The 18,523-nt window shown below is 51.6% G+C and overlaps 5 protein-coding genes across 5 annotated transcripts; 3 read left to right on the top strand and 2 right to left on the bottom strand.

The window, feature by feature from the left end:
- Window positions 1-768: 768 nt before the first annotated feature.
- ACLA_020380 (ADP-ribosylation factor family protein) lies at window positions 769-1,326 on the bottom strand (the record flags this gene model as incomplete). Its single annotated transcript, XM_001268756.1, is given in 4 exon segments — window positions 769-912; window positions 986-1,170; window positions 1,188-1,204; window positions 1,259-1,326. The coding sequence occupies 4 exon segments, from the start codon at window positions 1,324-1,326 to the stop codon at window positions 769-771; spliced, it is 414 nt and encodes a 137-aa protein (XP_001268757.1).
- Window positions 1,327-2,789: 1,463 nt separating this feature from the next.
- Window positions 2,790-4,727, top strand: ACLA_020370 (GNAT family N-acetyltransferase; the record flags this gene model as incomplete). The annotated part of the gene is made up of 3 exons (XM_001268755.1): window positions 2,790-2,793; window positions 2,870-4,595; window positions 4,664-4,727. The coding sequence occupies 3 exons, from the start codon at window positions 2,790-2,792 to the stop codon at window positions 4,725-4,727; spliced, it is 1,794 nt and encodes a 597-aa protein (XP_001268756.1).
- An 859-nt stretch (window positions 4,728-5,586) lies between these two features.
- drs1 (putative ATP-dependent RNA helicase DRS1) lies at window positions 5,587-8,126 on the top strand (the record flags this gene model as incomplete). Its single annotated transcript, XM_001268754.1, has 2 exons — window positions 5,587-7,353; window positions 7,413-8,126. 2 exons carry the CDS (start codon window positions 5,587-5,589, stop codon window positions 8,124-8,126), a joined length of 2,481 nt encoding a protein of 826 aa, XP_001268755.1.
- A 1,017-nt stretch (window positions 8,127-9,143) lies between these two features.
- On the top strand, window positions 9,144-11,272 carry ACLA_020350 (2-isopropylmalate synthase; the record flags this gene model as incomplete). The annotated part of the gene is made up of 4 exons (XM_001268753.1): window positions 9,144-9,151; window positions 9,193-9,364; window positions 9,429-11,006; window positions 11,084-11,272. The coding sequence occupies 4 exons, from the start codon at window positions 9,144-9,146 to the stop codon at window positions 11,270-11,272; spliced, it is 1,947 nt and encodes a 648-aa protein (XP_001268754.1).
- Window positions 11,273-12,176: 904 nt separating this feature from the next.
- Window positions 12,177-18,170, bottom strand: ACLA_020340 (putative AMP binding domain protein; the record flags this gene model as incomplete). Its single annotated transcript, XM_001268752.1, has 6 exons — window positions 12,177-13,092; window positions 13,154-13,757; window positions 13,814-14,023; window positions 14,079-17,836; window positions 17,990-18,012; window positions 18,111-18,170. The coding sequence occupies 6 exons, from the start codon at window positions 18,168-18,170 to the stop codon at window positions 12,177-12,179; spliced, it is 5,571 nt and encodes a 1,856-aa protein (XP_001268753.1).
- Window positions 18,171-18,523: the final 353 nt, after the last annotated feature.

Genomic DNA, 18,523 nt, shown 5'->3' with positions numbered 1-18,523 from the left:
CTATTGTTAGTACCCCTGGTGGACAGTAGTACAACTTTGAATCAAGCACAACAGCGATCTCCAAAAATCCTTAAAATCCTCATCTGCAGTCTAGACTATCTAGATATTTATCTACCTTAGAATTCTAGACAATATCTCAATCCTAGTCAGTTTGGAGGGTTTTGGCGTCGCTTATCGCTTATCGGCCTTCTAGCCTCCCTTGGCGCCCGATTTGTAGGTATTGGTACTTTTTACAAGCTAGGTCAGTATATGGACTATGGACAACAAAGGAGGTATATGGCGATGGTTTGCTTGATATGTAAGACTTAATAAAAGTGATAGTATAGAGTTAGCGAATACGTGATTGAAGTTTAAATTGATAGAATAGGGACTGAGCTCAAAACTCAAAAGACTGGGCAAGCTGACCACAGCAGCTTCGACTGCAAGCTGCCAATATATTCTTGGACAACCTGCGGAGTACACTGAGAAGATTCAACACCTTGACATACATCACTCAATAGACATCGTTCTCCCGGAAATATCATGCTTTCAACCGAGTCTCACAGCGTCTCGTAAATTCGTCAACTTCATTGAGATTCCAAATTTAGGTACTCCGCAGATTCTGTAGATCCGCGAGCAGCAAACAGACGCGCCAGTCAGTAGAGAAACAATCTGTCTTTCGCATCCTGTACAACCCATTGTAGACCCTCATTCAGATTATTGCCTGTGATGGCACTACATGGCAATATAGTCCATTTGTGCGTCTTGATTGAATCCAAACGAAGTCGCTTAACTCGCAATCAGCACGCGTTCGAAGTAGCCTGCTAATGGAGGCGGAAGATATTTACTCACCTGTCGGACTTCGTCCTCAGCCATACAGCCCTCGACATCTGTCTTATTCAGAAATATCAGGAGGCTGGCTCCCATCAGACGCTGGAGAAACAGAGGTGAGCAGAGGTCCGCGTTGACCGCAGAACTTTTGTTGGCGGGGATGGAGCTACCGTACCTCTTCCAAAAGGAGCCCTGCGAGTTCATCGCGACAATCATCGACTCGCAGACGGTCTGTCGCATCTACAACCCAGACAAGTGTATCGGTCTTTTCGAAGTAGTTTTTCCAGTAGGATCGAAGTGTTTTTTGCCCTCCGACATCCCCTTGTGGCCAAGAGTCAGTCAAGCTTCGCTGCAGAGATACTGGAAGCGTCTCTTACATATGTTTAATCGATATCTATAGCCCAAGTCAGTTTAGGAAGCGATTGCAACATGTGAATTCATTATTTACCCTTCAAAATCTATTGTTTTGATAATAAAACCGAGTGTCGGGCTGACCGTCGTGACATCTTCCTTCATGATCTGCTTGACGATTGTTGTCTTTCCAGCATTATCAAGACCACTATGAATGCTTGTCAACTTCCTTGTTTATTCTGCTCTGTACTTCGTCAGACTTACAGCATCAATATTCGCATCTCTTTATCCTTTAATCGAGCTTTCCTCAATATTGACAGCATTCTGGCTGTAGTGGTCTCGATGACTTTATTGTGTACAAGTGGTTGTCGTGGGATAAGAGAGCATTTGGCCAGGCGAAGACTGGACGACACCTTGGGCCATTGAAAGGAGACAACAGCTTCAGCAACAAACAAAACTCCTTTTCTATAAAATAATCTCCGCTTTCTCCTTGAACAGAGACCGATACATATATTTTTTGGTCCTTTTATCCATTGGTTAAATAGTCTATACCTTTCTTCACTAACTGTATATCAGTATGATGCTAAAATGTAGATTGACATAAGAGGGAACATGGATACCCATACTGATGGGTATAATGAACATCACAACTCTAACAAAAATGATTGATCCTGTCACTGTCCAGCTCATATGATAGACCACTAGGGCTTAATTGAAGGGCCCTTTCTCTCCTTCACTGCACCCTTTCTCATCGACTAGCAATCAGCATCCATACTCTTTTCTCCCACTACAGCTCCTTTCTTCTCGGACTGTATCTTTATTGATCCCTTAACTTACCCTCTTACCCTCACACCTCTTCTCTTTCAAGGCCTCTGACTTAGCACAAGGTAAGCAGCTATCAGATCTCTATACATGATCCCTGCTTCTAGAAAAAACCCTGGTCAACAGCTCCTTGCTGATACTGAGTTCGCACTAGAGCAGCAAACATGAGAAGGCATGATCGATCCAATAAGCCAAATGGATGGAAAAGACGCAGGCCTACCCTAGAATATCCTGTACACCAGACTCCACCTACACAGCCCGGACCCCCAGCTCCTGAGAATCTCTTCTCCAGGCCCTGGCCTACCAGTCATCCTGAGACCATCACCAACCATGTGAAAGAGCCACACAGGGAATATCAAGCAGGCTCTCATGTGACTGGGCAGACGAAGGCTGAAGGTCCTTCTTCTCTTCAGCTCCCCAGCACTCATGTTGGACCAGCTGCCTCGAACCCAAAGCAAGACGGTGGTGGAAGTAATCACGTCCCAGCACTCTCGACCACACAAGACAACATCGAGAGACTCCCACATCGAAATATTCCAGAGGGAACTGCTAATCTCAGACCCCACCAAAGGAGACCCTCTATACAGCGTTACACTCCTAATCCTTCTTGGAGACAAAGACCTACGCAAGGAAACACAGAGGTCCCAGGCCGTCATAAGATTACTCCAGGAAGTGAACACAGAAACCCACATAGTCCCAAGAGACCTGCTCAGAAAACCCACGCTGAGGCGGCTCCTTCGACTCCCAACCAGGTCACCAAACCTGACACAGTTCAACAGTCCTCTCCACCACAGAAAAGCACAAAGATGGGTAAGCCATATCTGCTCTTATTTCCTGGGACCATAAAGATCCTGTGGATACAGCTAACAACAGTTATATCAAGCAGAAAACCCCCAGGTCAAATCTGATAGCAACGGGTCCGATGAAGTTGTGCTGCATCGCAAACGCGATTCCCTAGATGGCTTTCAAAACCGTCGTCCGAGCAAAGGCACACATGCCTATTTCAATACAAGAAACGAAGCTCCATCCAGATCGATGCAACGGGGACCCAGACGCAATACCAATGATACTCAACGTGAGCCTGCTGAGATTGGCAATGGCGTCGGCCCTGGCGGCAGTGGCATGCAGGACAAGACACCTTCTATCACACAGAAGGGCGCACGCAAGGGCCCGCCGCAAGAGGCACTGGACGAGCTAAAGCGCCTTCAGGAGGAGATTGTTCTCAAAGCTCATCTGAATCGCCACAAAAACTTCGATGATTCCACGGCGAACCCTGAGAGTCTGGTGAAGTGTAGGGATGGACCGGGAACGGATCCAAACTCAGACTTCTACAATGGAATCACTCAATGCAGGCTCTCGACCAGGCCTCATGGGGAAAGTGCACGTTCCACTCGAACATACAGATTCGACTCCTTTCGGGGAGAGGCGGAGAGATTTGCAGCTCAGTGGGAGTTCTATGCAAACAGTCCATCTGCATATCCAACTATCGTTGACGGGAAGGTATCCCTCGCGTCGCGCCCCGGGCCCGACCAGGATCATCTTCATACGCAGAAAAAGGGCTTGCTGTACCCTAATCTTAAGTTCGACCAAAAGCCTGTCGGTCATATGCCAGTTGAAGTTCCTGAGAACCAGTGGGCCGATCTCTTCTTTGTCGACTGGGAGTTTCGTCCCCGTGCTTGCTCTAGCTTCGAGGGCTTTCGGGACTGGTTCCGCCGCTGGTTCGGAATGCTTTCAGAGATTGACTACTACATTGATGTCTATCACGAAGCATTTTTCGACGGCACGGCGCATATGGACGGGGCTCAATCTTGCTTCATTCCTGACCTAGATCACCCTGTTGCCCACTTGGACGTGCGTGACGAAGAGACGCGCCTCCACTGCCATGAGACGGCCGAGGGCTATTGCCATAATCTGAAACTGCACATCAAGAAAGCGGAGGATGAGGAAAGGGTACGGAGAAGAATGGCTCGCCAGAGCTACATTGAGGGTCTCAAGAACTCATCTCCACCTGACCCAAAGAGTCCCAGAGCGAATGTCTACCTTCGAATCGGCGAACATCATGATATCCCTGGGCTTCTCCCGATCTGTAACTGGTACACTCAAAATTCGAACTTGAGTACACGAATAGCGCACATAGACGATGCGATTCTGCGTCAGCGGATCGATGACTGCAGAAATGCTAGATTGCCATTCCTGGTGGCTGCCGAGCGCGGAACTGTCGACGACAACAGCACCGAGAAGATCCTGGGATATGCCATGGCCACTGAGTCGCTGGGACACGGAGCCGCTGGTCAATTCACCGCGGAACTGGAGGTCTTCATCAAGCCTGATCAGAAACGCCGCGGCATAGGTAAATGTCTTCTCGACAAGCTGATTGAAGCGTGCGATGCCACGTACATTCCAAAGCGGGGATACCTCTGCGACGCGAGCTGTGAAGATCGCACTGGGCTCTACGCAGGCGGCTCGCGGACCATTAAGCGTCTTGTGTTTGCCATTGCTTATTCGAAGAGCGACGTCCTGCATGTCAAATGGTTGCTTGACTGGCTGGAGCGCGAGTATGAATTCGAAGAACAAGGCGTGCTTAAAGGCGCCAGAGTCAAATCTGGAAAGTTGTAAGTCTCCCTTCTTCCAGCTGCCACCAGGCTGGATCTCCTGGGTAAATTACTAAGCCGTGCAACAGCCTTGATGTCAGTTACTTGGTTCGCAGAGTTGGGTACGACGATGGAGACACTTTCAAAGCTTGAGAGGACGTCCGCGTCCACTCCAACATGCTTTGAGCGCGCGCCCCTTGTCGTATCTCTTGGCCATGGCTCGCTTTACACAGCTGCGCAGGATACCATCCTGACCATTTTGGATGCCGTGTTGGTCGAAGCCACAGCCACGAGAATGGACTCCAGTAAGCATCTCAGGAACATACAGGTTCGAACTTTCGCCGCCACCGCTTGGGATTTTGAGCCTTTGCGCCTTTTGAAAATGGATTAGGGAAACATTGAGAATCCGAGGGTTCATGTTTGATGATGATGATGATATCTCTTTCCTTTTTCTTTGCTTTCTCTGCTATTTGAGGCATCAGGCTTTGTACAATACTTCAGTCTCACCGGGGTACAGCCAGAAAAAGCACAAAAGGACAAAAAAAAAGGAAAAAGAATGGATTTGATGGATTGAAATAGCAATTGAATTCGCAAAGCGTACAAATACAGAAATGGGCTTTCTATTCCTTGAACAAGCAGTGTATTCCAAAGACGAATCCTCGCGAAAAGAGCATATCTACTCGCTACTTTGTGATGGATGAAGCATCTACAGAATATATCCAAGCCACGTGAGATATGCCTGTCTCAATTAGAGGACAAAGACCAATCAGAGTAGATAATCTGACCTCCCGCTGAGTTCTGCCGCGCAAAATGCCTCCACCGCCTTCACAGTTTGAACTTTTTTCCCTTCTCATCTCCGCCGGAAGAAAAAGTAGAGAGAGCTTAGAGGAAAGACAAGGGGTGCTCGACTCCCTTATTCAATTATATTCTTTTGTTATACCTGTCTTTTCTGAGTATAGGGTCTACCGATCATATTTTCCCACAGGTGCTCTAACGAGCCATCTCCACCACAATGGCTCCCAGCAAAAAGCGGACAAGCGTCCCAGACGACGATTTCGTGTTCACGCTGTCAGACGACGAAAACGATGTTCTCGAGAACGGCGCCGACGAGGGCGATGAGCAAGCCGATGAAGAGACAGCTTCCGGATCGAAGAAGCGCAAGCGCGAGACGGCAGAGGCTCCCAAGGGAAAAAACAAGAAGCAGAAGCAATTGAAGCAGAGCAAGAAGGGCAAAGGTGCCGCTGTGGCGGGATCTGATGGAGAAGAAGAGGAGGAGGGTGACGAGGAAGAGGCTGCAGATGCTGGCGAGGATGACGGTGCGCTGGATTCAGAATTCGAGTTTGATGTCGGTGGGCATGCGACCGCTGGTGTGATTGAGGGCTTTGATGGATGGGAAACGCAGAACGGGGATGCGAGCGCGAACAAGAATGGGGATAAGAAGGCTGTGGATATCGATGATATCATCTCGCGGAGGAAAGAGCAGAAGGATGCGGAGTTGAAGAGGAAACTGAAGAAGGAGGAGAAGAGGAAGAGGATGGAAGAGAGCGAAGACGAGGCCGAGGCCGAGGATGTGGAGTCGGATGGTGACATGTCGGTGGACTTCCAGGATGACGAGCTGCTTGCCGCGGACGGATTCGGTATGGGAGCCGACGGTGAAGACGAGAGTGGTGAATCCGACGCAGGCGACGGTGCCGGTTCCGACGAAGAGAACGATTCAGATGATAATGGCGATGATGAGGGAGACGCCGACGATGACGACGCTGCGTCTGATAACGACTCGGTAGCAACCCCAGTTGGTCATCCAGATGACGAAGTTGCGTCGGATGACGAGTCTGGGGCAGAGAGTGAAGTCGATGCCGAGGAAGCAGAGAAGCGGAAGGCTTTCTTCGCTCCAGAAGAGAAGACTACCGAAGAACCCACCTCCAAGAGATCATTCCAGGATTTCAATCTGTCCCGCCCCATCCTTCGTGGTCTGGCATCTGTCAACTTCACCACCCCCACACCCATCCAGCAGAAGACCATCCCCGTCGCCCTCCTGGGCAAAGATATTGTCGGTAGTGCCGTGACTGGTTCCGGAAAGACAGCCGCCTTTGTGGTTCCCATCCTCGAGCGTTTGCTGTTCCGGCCTCGGAAAGTGCCCACCAGTCGTGTTGCGATCCTGATGCCCACTCGTGAATTGGCGGTCCAGTGTTACAATGTGGCTACCAAGCTGGCTACTCACACCGACGTGACCTTTTGTCAACTTGTCGGTGGTTTCAGTCTGCGCGAGCAGGAGAACATCTTGAAGAAGCGACCGGATGTGATCATCGCTACCCCTGGTCGTTTCATCGATCACATGCGGAACTCGCCCAGCTTTACTGTTGACACCCTTGAGATCCTGGTGCTGGACGAAGCCGATCGGATGCTGGAAGATGGTTTCGCGGATGAACTTAATGAGATCCTGACCACCATCCCCAAGTCGCGACAGACCATGCTGTTCTCCGCTACGATGACCGACTCGGTCGACAAGCTCATTCGCGTCGGTCTCAACCGCCCGGTCCGCCTCATGGTTGATTCGAAGAAGAACACGTCCATGAACCTGACCCAGGAGTTTGTGCGGTTACGACCAGGACGAGAGGGCAAGCGCTTGGGATATCTTTTGTATCTTTGCAGTGAGATCTTCACGGGACGGGTCATTGTCTTCTTTCGGCAGAAGAAGGAGGCCCATCGGGTTCGCATCGTCTTTGGACTGCTCGGACTCAAAGCAGCAGAGCTCCATGGTAGCATGAGTCAGGAACAGGTATGTCTACTCTTGATTTTAGGCCATTGTCTGGTTATCAAACTAACACCGAATTACAGCGTATCAAAAGTGTTGAGAGCTTCCGAGAAGGTAAAGTGGCCTTCTTGCTGGCTACAGACCTGGCGTCTCGTGGTTTAGATATTAAGGGCGTGGAGACCGTCATCAACTACGAAGCGCCCCAGAGCCACGAGATCTACCTGCATCGTGTTGGTCGTACCGCGCGTGCGGGCCGTTCCGGTCGTGCATGCACCATTGCGGCGGACCCCGACCGCAAGGTGGTCAAGGCTGCCGTCCGCGCCGGCAAAGCGCAGGGGGCCAAGATCGCCAGCCGAGTCGTCGAGCCTGCGGTTGCAGATCAATGGGCCGCCAAGGTCGAGGCTCTGGAGGAGGAGATTGAAGAAGTGTTGAAGGAGGAGAAACTGGAGAAGCACATGGCGCAGGCGGAGATGCAGGTGACCAAGGGCGAGAATTTGATGAAGCACGGAGCGGAGATTATGTCGCGGCCGAAGCGTACCTGGTTCGAGACCGAGCGGGACAAGCGTGCATCCCGCAAACTGGGAGCGACCGAGCTCAACGGGCCCTCGAAGAAGGACAAGGTGAAGCTGAGCAACAAAGACAAGAAACGGCTGGACGACTCGCGTCAGCGTCACGAAGGGAACCAGGGCTGGAAGAAGGGCAAGACGGAGAGAGAGGCCCCGAAGCAGGCCAAGACCAAAGGAGGGAAGAACCAGAGTGATAAGAAGAACAAGAACAAGATGAAGGGCAAGAAATGAGGGGGGGGGGGGGGATTGGTAGTAGAGAGGACAGCGGATGAGAAGTGGAACGTGTATAGAATTGCATCAAAATTACTGGATATCCCTGGACAGCTATTATTATCAGATCAGACATTTACCATCTTTATTATTTACCACTTTCTGCAGGATCTATCTCGACGCGTGTCAAGATAGTCCTCCCTTCTTCAGAACGGAAAGATCAATGACCCAGAACATTATCCAAGGGCGCAAGGGATTCTGGATGACTACTGTGTATGAGAACATGACTGGTAGTAAGTGAAAGTGTGGTGGCTAGTGACGGCTAGGCTCGGCGACATCTGGGGACATGACATCGATGGCCTGAGGCACAGAAGACGTCTCCGATGATCGGCCCCCGCAGGAAAAAAGAATGCTCCTCCTTGATGAGATAGATCTATGCTGAAGAAGCTCGTTCGTTGACACAGGATCTACCCGCATACCAATCACACTTGTTTGAAAACTTGAAATTGACAAGCCGAAGGACTCAGCCTCTGGGCGTACCTAGTCTACAGTACCTAGTACCTAGATCCTACTACTCCTACGTAGTAGAGCCTTGGACTGAACTAGTTAGTACAGTAGTTACTTACACAGTTACACTTCATCAACACCTCAGGTATCCACTCCGGGGGCGCTGGTTGGGGATTCATCCAATCAGCACTGCCCGAGTGCTCCCCCCGCCGTCCGCTGTCGGCGATTCGATGAGAAAAAAAAATCACGAGAGGCGTCATTCATGGACGAACAGACAATCCAACATAGTAATAAGTACGACTAGGGAACACTGACTCACTCGCTCTTCGAACGCTGTCTTCTTTTCTTTTCTTCCCGTACTTTAAATAATAGCATCTTCCAGTCAACCCATCTTCCGTCTGGTATTTTCACTTCACATTTATCTCGTTGTCTCCTTGCAACAGCCTTCCCCCCCCCCCCCAGTGACCACACGCCTTTTATCTTCTTCCTCTCCCCCCTCCCCCGCTGCGGATCCCGCACGATACCGCCACAATGCCCATGTATGGCTCCCATTGACTTCTGTGCGTTCAATTCAATTCAGCGTCTTGTTACTAACTCAGAATGACAGGCTCAAAGATCCCTCGAAGAAATACAAGCCTTTCAAGCCTCTCAATCTCCCTAACCGCCAATGGCCTGATAAGGTGATCGATAAGCCGCCCCGCTGGCTGGCCACTGATCTGAGAGATGGCAACCAGAGCCTGCCTGATCCGATGGTAAGCTTCTCTCTTTGTTTGTCGTTTCCCTCGCGGCCCCTCTGACGAACTTGGGGATGTATAGGACGGTGAACAGAAGTTCCGTTTTTTCAAGAAGCTCGTCGAAATCGGTTACAAGGAGATCGAAGTCTCGTTTCCCTCGGCCTCGCAAACGGACTTTGACTTCACACGCCGCCTGGTCGAGACGCCCGGTGTGACTCCCGACGATGTCTGGCTCCAGGTTCTGTCTCCCTGCCGAGAAGAACTGATCCGTCGCACCGTCGATTCCCTGAAAGGCGCCAAGAAGGCCATTCTGCACATCTACCTGGCCACCAGCCCGTGCTTCCGCCGGATTGTCTTCGGAACCACCCGAGAACAGAGCCTGGAGATTGCAGTAAAATGTGCCAAGTATGCCCGCTCGATCACCAAGGACGACCCCGAGATGGCCGGCACGGAATGGCAGTTCGAGTTCTCCCCCGAGACCTTCTCCGACACCGAGCCCGAGTTCGCTGTCCAGATCTGTGAGGCTGTCAAGGCTGCTTGGGGCCCGACCGAGGAGAACCCGATCATCTTCAACCTCCCCGCGACAGTGGAGATGGCGACACCGAACGTGTTCGCGGACCAGGTTGAATACTTCTGCCGCAACATGACCGAAAGAGAAAAATTCTGTGTCTCCGTCCACCCCCACAACGACCGTGGCTGTGCCGTTGCAGCCGCCGAGCTGGCCCAGATGGCTGGCGCTCAGCGTGTCGAAGGTACCCTCTTCGGCAACGGCGAGCGAACTGGTAACGTCGATCTGGTTACCCTGGCCCTCAACCTTTACACACAGGGTGTCAGCCCTAAAGTCGACTTCTCGGACATCAATTCGATCATCAAGGTGGTTGAAGAGAGCAACAAGATCCCTGTGAACGAGAGATGGCCTTACGGTGGCCAACTGGTCGTTTGCGCATTCAGCGGCAGCCACCAGGATGCCATCAAGAAGGGATTCAAGCTGCGTGAGAACGCCAACTCCACCGATGACGACGAATGGGTCGTCCCATATCTTCCCCTGGACCCCCAGGACATCGGACGGAACTACGAGGCCGTTATCCGCGTCAACTCTCAGAGTGGCAAGGGCGGTGCTGCCTGGATCATCCTGCGCAGTCTGGAGCTGGATCTCCCGCGCGCACTGCAGGTCGAGTTCAGCAAGATCGTCCAGAAGCAGACCGAGGAGGTCAACCGCGAGCTGCGCCCCAAGGAAATCGTCGACCTCTTCGAGACCGCCTACCACCTCAAGTCGAACCCTCGCTTCAACCTGATCGACTACAACATCACCACAGACCGCTCGCAATCTCCCGCGCCCCCGGAGCCTGGCAAGGCCTTCAACACCAAGAATCTCAAGCGTCGCTTCACCGGTATTGTCGAGATCGATGGCGCTCAGCACGGCATCACCGGCGTTGGTCCCGGTGCCATTTCCTCTCTGGCCAACGCGCTGTCGACTCTGGGCATCGACCTCGACGTCGTCGACTACAAGGAGCACTCGATCGGTCTCGGTCGAGACGTCAAGGCCGCGACATATATCCAGTGCACTGCGGCAGGCAGCAAGGAGCAAGTCTGGGGTGTCGGTGTTCACCAGGACGTGGTCCAGGCCAGTTTGATCGCTCTGCTGAGCGCTGCCAGCTCGGTACGCCTACCTCCCTTCCCCTCCCCCAATTTCTAGTCTCCCATTACCCCATTTTCTAACTTCGACGTGTTATACAGTTCCTCACAAGCCGCGCCGGCTCGCCCGCCCCCTTCCGCCCCAACCGCTCCAACACCCTCACCGACGAAGACCTGCACGCCCTCGAGCAACTCGGCGGCTCCAACTCGGCGGTCCTGAACATCCCCACCGGCAGCGCCAAACCCAAGGTTGATCTGGACGCTCTGGCCGCCCAGGCAGAGAGCCAGTGAAACCCTCCCTCACTCCGCATCCCTCCATAACCATACCATACCATACCACAAACACAAATGCAGCCTGTGCCCTGTTTTGTTTGTCTGTGTGCCATTTTCCCTTCCCCCCCTTTTTTTCTTCTCCTTTTTAAAAATCTTTCGTCTATATTTCCAGCCAAAAGTCAGGTAGTTTGGGAACAACAGTGCCGAAAAGGCATAATCGATCTTGCATAGGATGGAGCATGATATCAAATCTTCTATTGGGGTTTTTTATAAAATCGGGGATGCGCGGGTTAGCTGCGGCCTCGGTTTGCTGTATCTGTATGGTGTGTCCTTACGACATAGTATCTAAACATTCCATTTATTCCAGTTTCTGAAGCGGCGTAGAGACACAAGTGTATATCTCCACGCTGTCTGTTGTAGAGAATTCTTCTTACCCGGGAGAGTCGGCCTTGGAGCCATATTATATATATATATATAATCGATAACAGAGTAATGCGAATAATACCAAAGATGCGGAAGTCACCTGGGCTATATACAGCACAAGAAATTATCATCTAAAAGAGATCTAGACGCAGACTTAATCCTCAAAACGTCTTTTCAAGACTTCCAAGTGGAACAGTGCTATTTTGCAAAAATGAAATAAGGCAAACGACGCATGAGGAAACGGGTGGGTATGTATGTACAGAAATATGACACATCGTTCATCATGAAAGTAGGGGGGCAGGATAGGGATCACCGATCTGCTTCCTTCACTGGAAAAAGAGGAGATTTGGATTCCCTCCCAAGAAACAGGAGGAGCCGCGGTAAATGAATTCACACAGTGGCGGATTGCAATAGATGAGGGTGTAAGAGAAAACAGGTTATAGCCAAATTGTCAAGACCCGGTTAAGGTCCTAGATGGCTCATCTAGAATATGGCCATTTCAATACTTGTATTCATGTCCATCATAGCGATTCCTTGCTGCCTCGCTCGGAGTCCGGTGGACACCGTACGGGCCGTCGCTTTCAAAGGCGGATTGATACATGAGAGCTTCCTGAGGCCAGTCACCCACGTTCTCCTCGTGGAAGCCTTGATCCTGTGAGATAGGTCGACCTGGGATGCTGCTGGCTGCTGACGGTTTTCGAGCGGACATGGATCCCTGCCTCGGGGCATTGCGGTAGGGGAGACCCTGGGGAGGAGCAGTTGCAATGTGAGGTTCCCCACCAGTAGCAGCGCTGCCTGAATGGGGGAACTCGCCAAAATGGAATCCCAAGTCAGGCTGGTCAATGGTCGCGGGGCGGCTTCCAGTGTTCGAGGACCGCGTTGGCGGGACAGCCTCCGCAACTAATGGGATCGCCTGCTGCCCTTCTGAGACAACTGGCCTCGGTATTTCAGGCCCCTCGCCTTCATGTACACCGTAATACGGAGCCATCGCTGCTTCCGGCTGCTCGACAAGGACCGGTGCTGGAGACCGAGGGACAGTCACAGACTCAGCATCTGGTACAAGAGTGGACCGACGAATACTGTTGCCCATTGTACTTCCCGGCTTGGAGCCTCTGCTGGACCGGTGTTGAGGTGCTCCTGCAAAGAGACCCATGGATCCCTCCACATCACGGATGCTGAATTGGGCAATCGTCCGCAGCTTGCGGGTGACCCAGGATGCCAAGACCTTGCCACGCTGCTTCTCTCCCAGCCGCGATCGAGGGAAGTCTCCATGCGATACGAATGCAACAATGTCGGCGATGACTTGGTGTTCGCCAAGGATTGCATCAACGATCACGGGTACAAGGGATGCCAGATATGCCTTCCGCGTCACCTCAACAACAACCACTATCAAACCACCAGCCTGGAAGACACAACTATGGGAAAGGAGTTAGAAGGGACTTGCCATACATGAGGAGTAGAATTCAGCATGCTTACCATCCACCACGAACAATATTACGATGGCATTTCTCCACAGAATTCTCAATATCCATTGGGAAGTGGTTCAAGCCGTTGACTTCGAAAGTTTCGCCGATTCCGCCAAGGACGAAAAGTACCTGCATCTCCACGGCCTGGCCCGATGCACCAATGGGCCTGGTAACAGTGTGAAGGAAACCAAGGTCACCGGTGCGCACATACGCGACGTTAGGATCTCCGTCGGCGATCCGTCCGTTGAACCGCTCGACATCGAATTCATTTCTGGAACCGTAGAATGACTTGGCGCAGGCGTCTGACTGAATCCATATCTCGCCATATTCCCCAACATGAGATAGCACGCATGTCTCAGGATTGACGATCGCTACCTGCGTATTCACCGGGACCATTCCCGAGTCCTGAACTAACAAGGAACCGGGATCAGTGTCTGGGTCAACAGGGGAAACAAGTCCTTGGCGGAGAGATCGAAGATCAAGCCATAATTCAACCGGTTCAATGCACATGTATGATCGCGTGACGACCATAGGATTGAGGACATGTGAGTACACTACGTTGATCGCAGTCCGATCCAAACTGGCGGTAGCGAAATGGAGGCGCACTTTCTGGTCTGTAAGGAAGTTAGCTGATGAATCCCCCAACAATTCAAAGTGGTAAGGAACGTACAGATATCAGTCCGCGGCCGGCCATCGGCAGATATCATCAAGTTCTTCATCTCTTGCAGTCGGAAGCCCTTGGCAGGCATCACACTCATAGCATAGTCCAACATCTGGCTGGTGGCATATGTATCTTTGATCTTATAACGAGACAGAGTGAGGAACAAAGTCATGGGATTCTGTGCAAAATCGACGGGTGACACTAGGTAAGTTGGGGCTCCTAAGTTCTGATTAGTACGAGAGGCTATTTCCATGATGATTAGAAGTTTCCATACCGACATAGATACCCATCAGTAGCGTGTGGAGGAATCCGAGACCCAAAGTACTGCGAACACTGCCCAGGATTGGCCTTGAGCTAGTCATCTGGCACGTCTCTTTCTGCACTTTACACATACCCATGATCGTGTCATGGCCAATAGCAACGGAGATTCTTCTCTGATCTGGGGTCCAATAAGTCCAGATTAGAGCTGGTTGATCTCCCTGTAACCATCCCTCCTTGACAGTGAAACCGAGGTCTCGACAACCGTGCGATTGTTTGGAGAGTTTGGTGGTGTTGTAAATTGCTGGCACTCCGATTTTAAGGACTTGTGCTGATTGTTTGATATGCTGAGAGACAACCTTCTGCCTCATGACATGGTCCACGTCACTATTGACAATGATTGCCTTGACATTGAAATCATTTATCACATGAAGGAACGCAGGAGCGTCTTCTGCAAGTCGATTCTGGTCAATTGGGGCAATGGGCACAACGACTACACCAAGACAGAAGCAGGCATGAACGGCATAGACGTAATCCTCCGAGTGCGTGTACATCAGGATGAGATGATCTCCAGGCCGAACCTTGACTTTATTTTTCAGGTACATTGCCACCGCAGCGACCTTCAGGTCAAACTTCTTCCAGGTGATACCTTTCCCCTCTTTGCCACGGCTGTCGATGGAGCAGTATGCTAGCTCCTCTGCCTGGCGCGAAACACGCCATTGAAGTAGTTCGACAATGGTGGAGAAATTATTTAGCGGTGTAGATGTACGATCATCCATGACCACCTCGCGGTAGTCTACACCTGAATACTGCTTCTCCTGCATAGCAAGCATCTCTTGTCGAGTCACCGAAGCCAAGGGTGACCATATACCCCCTACAGGATCGACACCCACTGGCAGATTCATGACAGACCGTTCAACACCAAATTTCACGTGGACGCAGGGCAGGGCTCCGGCGTCGAAGTCTTTGCGACAGAGCATATTTCCAATCTCTTGGCGGCCATTCTTGATCACGCGAGGAAGTGTGTTGGGAGCCGTGAGAAGTACACAGTAAACCCGCAAGTGATGTTCCTGATATAATACTTCCATACATCTCTCTGCCAGAGATTCAAGGAGCACAGCATCTAACTGGCGAGGCGGTCCACCAGAGGTTGTTGGTGCAGTCGAGGCGGCGTATGACTCCAGGACAACGATGGGGAGATGCTCGTCGTTGACAAAGACATCAAACGCAGTACAATCGTAGATCTTGGGCAAAGTCTTGAGAATGCTCACGATCAGGTGTTGAACGAAGAAATACCGATGTTCCACAATCTCCTGTCCGTGCTCAACCCATTCGACCTTCTGCCGAAGACGGTCTTCGTAGAGACCGAGGACGAAAACTTTGCCCTCAATCACACAGCCAAGTAGACCGGTTCGTAGGAACTCAGGCTCCACCAGAAGAGGGGTGGGGTTGCCCTCTTCGAACTTATAGGGCCGGGCGTGGAAGATTGCTTCCGTATGCTTGGGTAATGCCCAGAAACCGCCAGACAGAGAGGGTGAGTCGACCCAGATCTCGCCAACCACGTTGGGAGTGCACAGCAAATTGGTTTCCGGATCCACGACAGACAGTGTCGCGTCAGGAATGGGATAACCGAAAGAGCCAACTCGCACGGCGTTTGGTATGGTTGCTGCGTATTTCCTGGCATCCTCACCCATAGCCAAAACAACGACCTCGTTATTTTTCAGTGCCTCCTTATCCAAGAGTACCTCACCAAGTTCATTTTTACTCTGCTCCTTCGGAGCGGGAGCTGGGGCACCTCCACCCAGGAGACTGCTACCGAAGCCGCTATTGCTTTCCGATTTTTCGGACCTCTTCTCCTCCTTCTTGTCTCCCAAGCGTTCTTCCGGATCCATTTCGTGAGTCAAGGGACAGCCTAGGCGCTCCTCCCCCCCCAGCCAATCCCTAACACTGATGACCATACCGCCATGTTCGGGTAGGCAGAGCATCGGGGCGACGATCTCTCTCGCTCTTGGATTTCTCATGGGACGTAACCATCTGTCCGCGAGAATCTCATGGAATTCGGCATCGACCGTCAAGGTATCGATGAGGCAGAGTTTCACATTCTCAAAGTTCGGCTCCGAGTTCTTTTTAAAATGTCGTGTCGCCATGGGATCTTGTTGATAATTGTATGCCGTAATTTTCAGTCCCGGATAGTTCGCTGCCATGAGTGTTGCTCTGTACTTCGTAACGAGGTGAGCATACAAACCAGGAGTTTCGACAGCCCGGTCCTCGAGCCATACAGTCGTATGGCCGCCATACACAGTGAGAAGCACGCCTAGAATCATGCCTATGCCCTGTCTTGGATCAAGGTAGCTGATCAAGGTTTCTCCATGGGGGCGAACGCTCTTCTCTGAGCCAGGAACAGTTGCAATGATGGCACTGAAGCAAGCCATTTGATGCATAATCGTTCGGTGGCTCATGACCACACCCCGCAAGTCGCCTGTCGGAGCCCGTGAGAACTCAATGTAGGCCAGGTCGGGAACCACAAGGGCTGGAGTGTCGTCCTTTCTCTTTGGATGGTAGCTTCCAAACTCATTCGTCTTCCACCATTCTACGCCTCTTGGCCAATTCAATTTTTGAGTCGTGATGTCTCTCTGGAAGCTCTTGAGATTGTTCTCCGTGGTCAAGGCAAGATGCGCCTGGGTTGAAGTGAGCACGAGATTAAGGCTCTGATAATCATCAAGGCTGTTTATGGGCACAGCAACAACGCCGGCAATGAAGCAGCCCATAAGAGCAACAGCAAACTCGATGACCTCGGAATCCCGATAGATCAAAGCCACACGATCGCCACGGTAAAGGTTGCTCTTATCGCGGATAACTTGCGCAACCTTCTCTGCTCGGCTGGCGAGTTTTTCCCAGGTAATGGAGGCAATCTCTTTGCCCTTTTGATCCAGGACCCAATATGCAGGCTGCTTGGGATGTGTTCGCGCACGATACCGAAGAACAGCAGGGATGTTCTCAAAATTAGACATAAGAGTATTCTTGTCGTGCGGATCATGGACCGCGAATGGAATGTCACGAGGCTCAAGGGGTAACAGGTGATTGACAGCTGCCCCGTGGGGAAGCTCTGACGCAGGGAGCAGCGGCGGCGCCATATTCGCCGTAGGAGAAAAGGTGTCTGATTGGGAGTATCGATGAAACCCACCACCATAGCTATCTCTATAATCACCTCGCTGCTGCCCAGCAAAGTCAGAGAAGTAAGCCTGCTGAGAATCAAGCATCGTCGATTGTCGCGTGACAGGCCCGGGTGTCATGTCGTAGTTTCCAACTGGCTCATCGTGATACTCGGAGACCCCAGGGTTAAACGCATAATTCTGGCTCAATAGTGTCGCTGTTCGAGATTCCTCCTGGGCCGTCGGCTGCACCTGTGGTTTCGGGAGGAACAGGGAATCGTATGAGGTCGATGAGGGCATTCGGTCGGGCGGTTGCAGCGCCAAACTTTCTCGATTGTGCTGAAAGGCGCTATCATCTTGAAGTGACCCCTGCGTACCCATACTCACTCTTCGGTCGTATCCGAAGCCTCCGTTCCCAGGTCTGCTGTTCTGCGCAAACGAGTGCAGAGACGCAGCTCGATTCTCGGAGTCCGCCGTAGGCGGACGAACACTGAGGATGGCCGGCGGGACATGGTTCGAGCTACTTATAGATGCTGGAGCGCCTTCTGGGGTGATGCTGATCTCTAAGGGTTTATTTGGTCCGAAATATTGTGAGAGAAGGAGTGTGCGCCGTTTCTGGTATCTTTGACCGAGTTAGTTGTAACTCCTGACTTTTGACTTGATATAGATCGGCGATTGATGTAATAAAGAAACGAATGCTGAGAGGTTTCGCCTCAGGTTGATCCCTCCTGGTAGCCGAGGGACCATCGCATGTATCCCAAACACAGGCGCTTACCCTTTTTCCGTGATGTCCCCCTCCTATTCCAATCACAAGATCAGTGGACTAGAACACCGGAGATTCAAGCTAGGGGAGGTAGGAACAAAGAGCAAGCCAGGTATTGTTCATTCTATCGTACCTCAAGTTCCTTGTCGAGGTCCCGCAGAGCGGCCTGAAGCTCGGGGTTGTCTTCCGCCATGTTCAGAAAAGTGCGGGATAAGAATAGACTAGGTCTCTCATTCGAGTGCGCATGCGAGTCGACGAGGAAGTAGTTTCATAACTTCATTGCACAATTGTACAAATAACCGTCAGTCACAGAGCACAGACGAGGAGGACCGACCGAAAGTCCGTTTCGCTTGATCTTATGGGGCCCCTGTGATGATGATGATGATGAAGTTGGCGTTTCGCTCTTGTCTTCCCTTCTCCGCGCTTCGGTCAGCCACAGCGTCACCTGTTGTGGAGGCTAGGGCCGAGTACATACACCAGGGGAGCCAATCGTAAAGCTTGACTTTTTGCACCGCCACAGAATGAGGGGGATGGTCCCGTGCATGG

The sequence above is a fragment of the Aspergillus clavatus genome, genomic scaffold (genome assembly GCF_000002715.2).
Source record: "Aspergillus clavatus NRRL 1 1099423829805 genomic scaffold, whole genome shotgun sequence".
Taxonomy (NCBI): Eukaryota; Fungi; Ascomycota; class Eurotiomycetes; order Eurotiales; family Aspergillaceae; genus Aspergillus; species Aspergillus clavatus.
The sequence above is the reverse complement of the archived record's forward strand: the minus strand, read 5'-3'. Positions and strand labels throughout refer to the sequence as shown.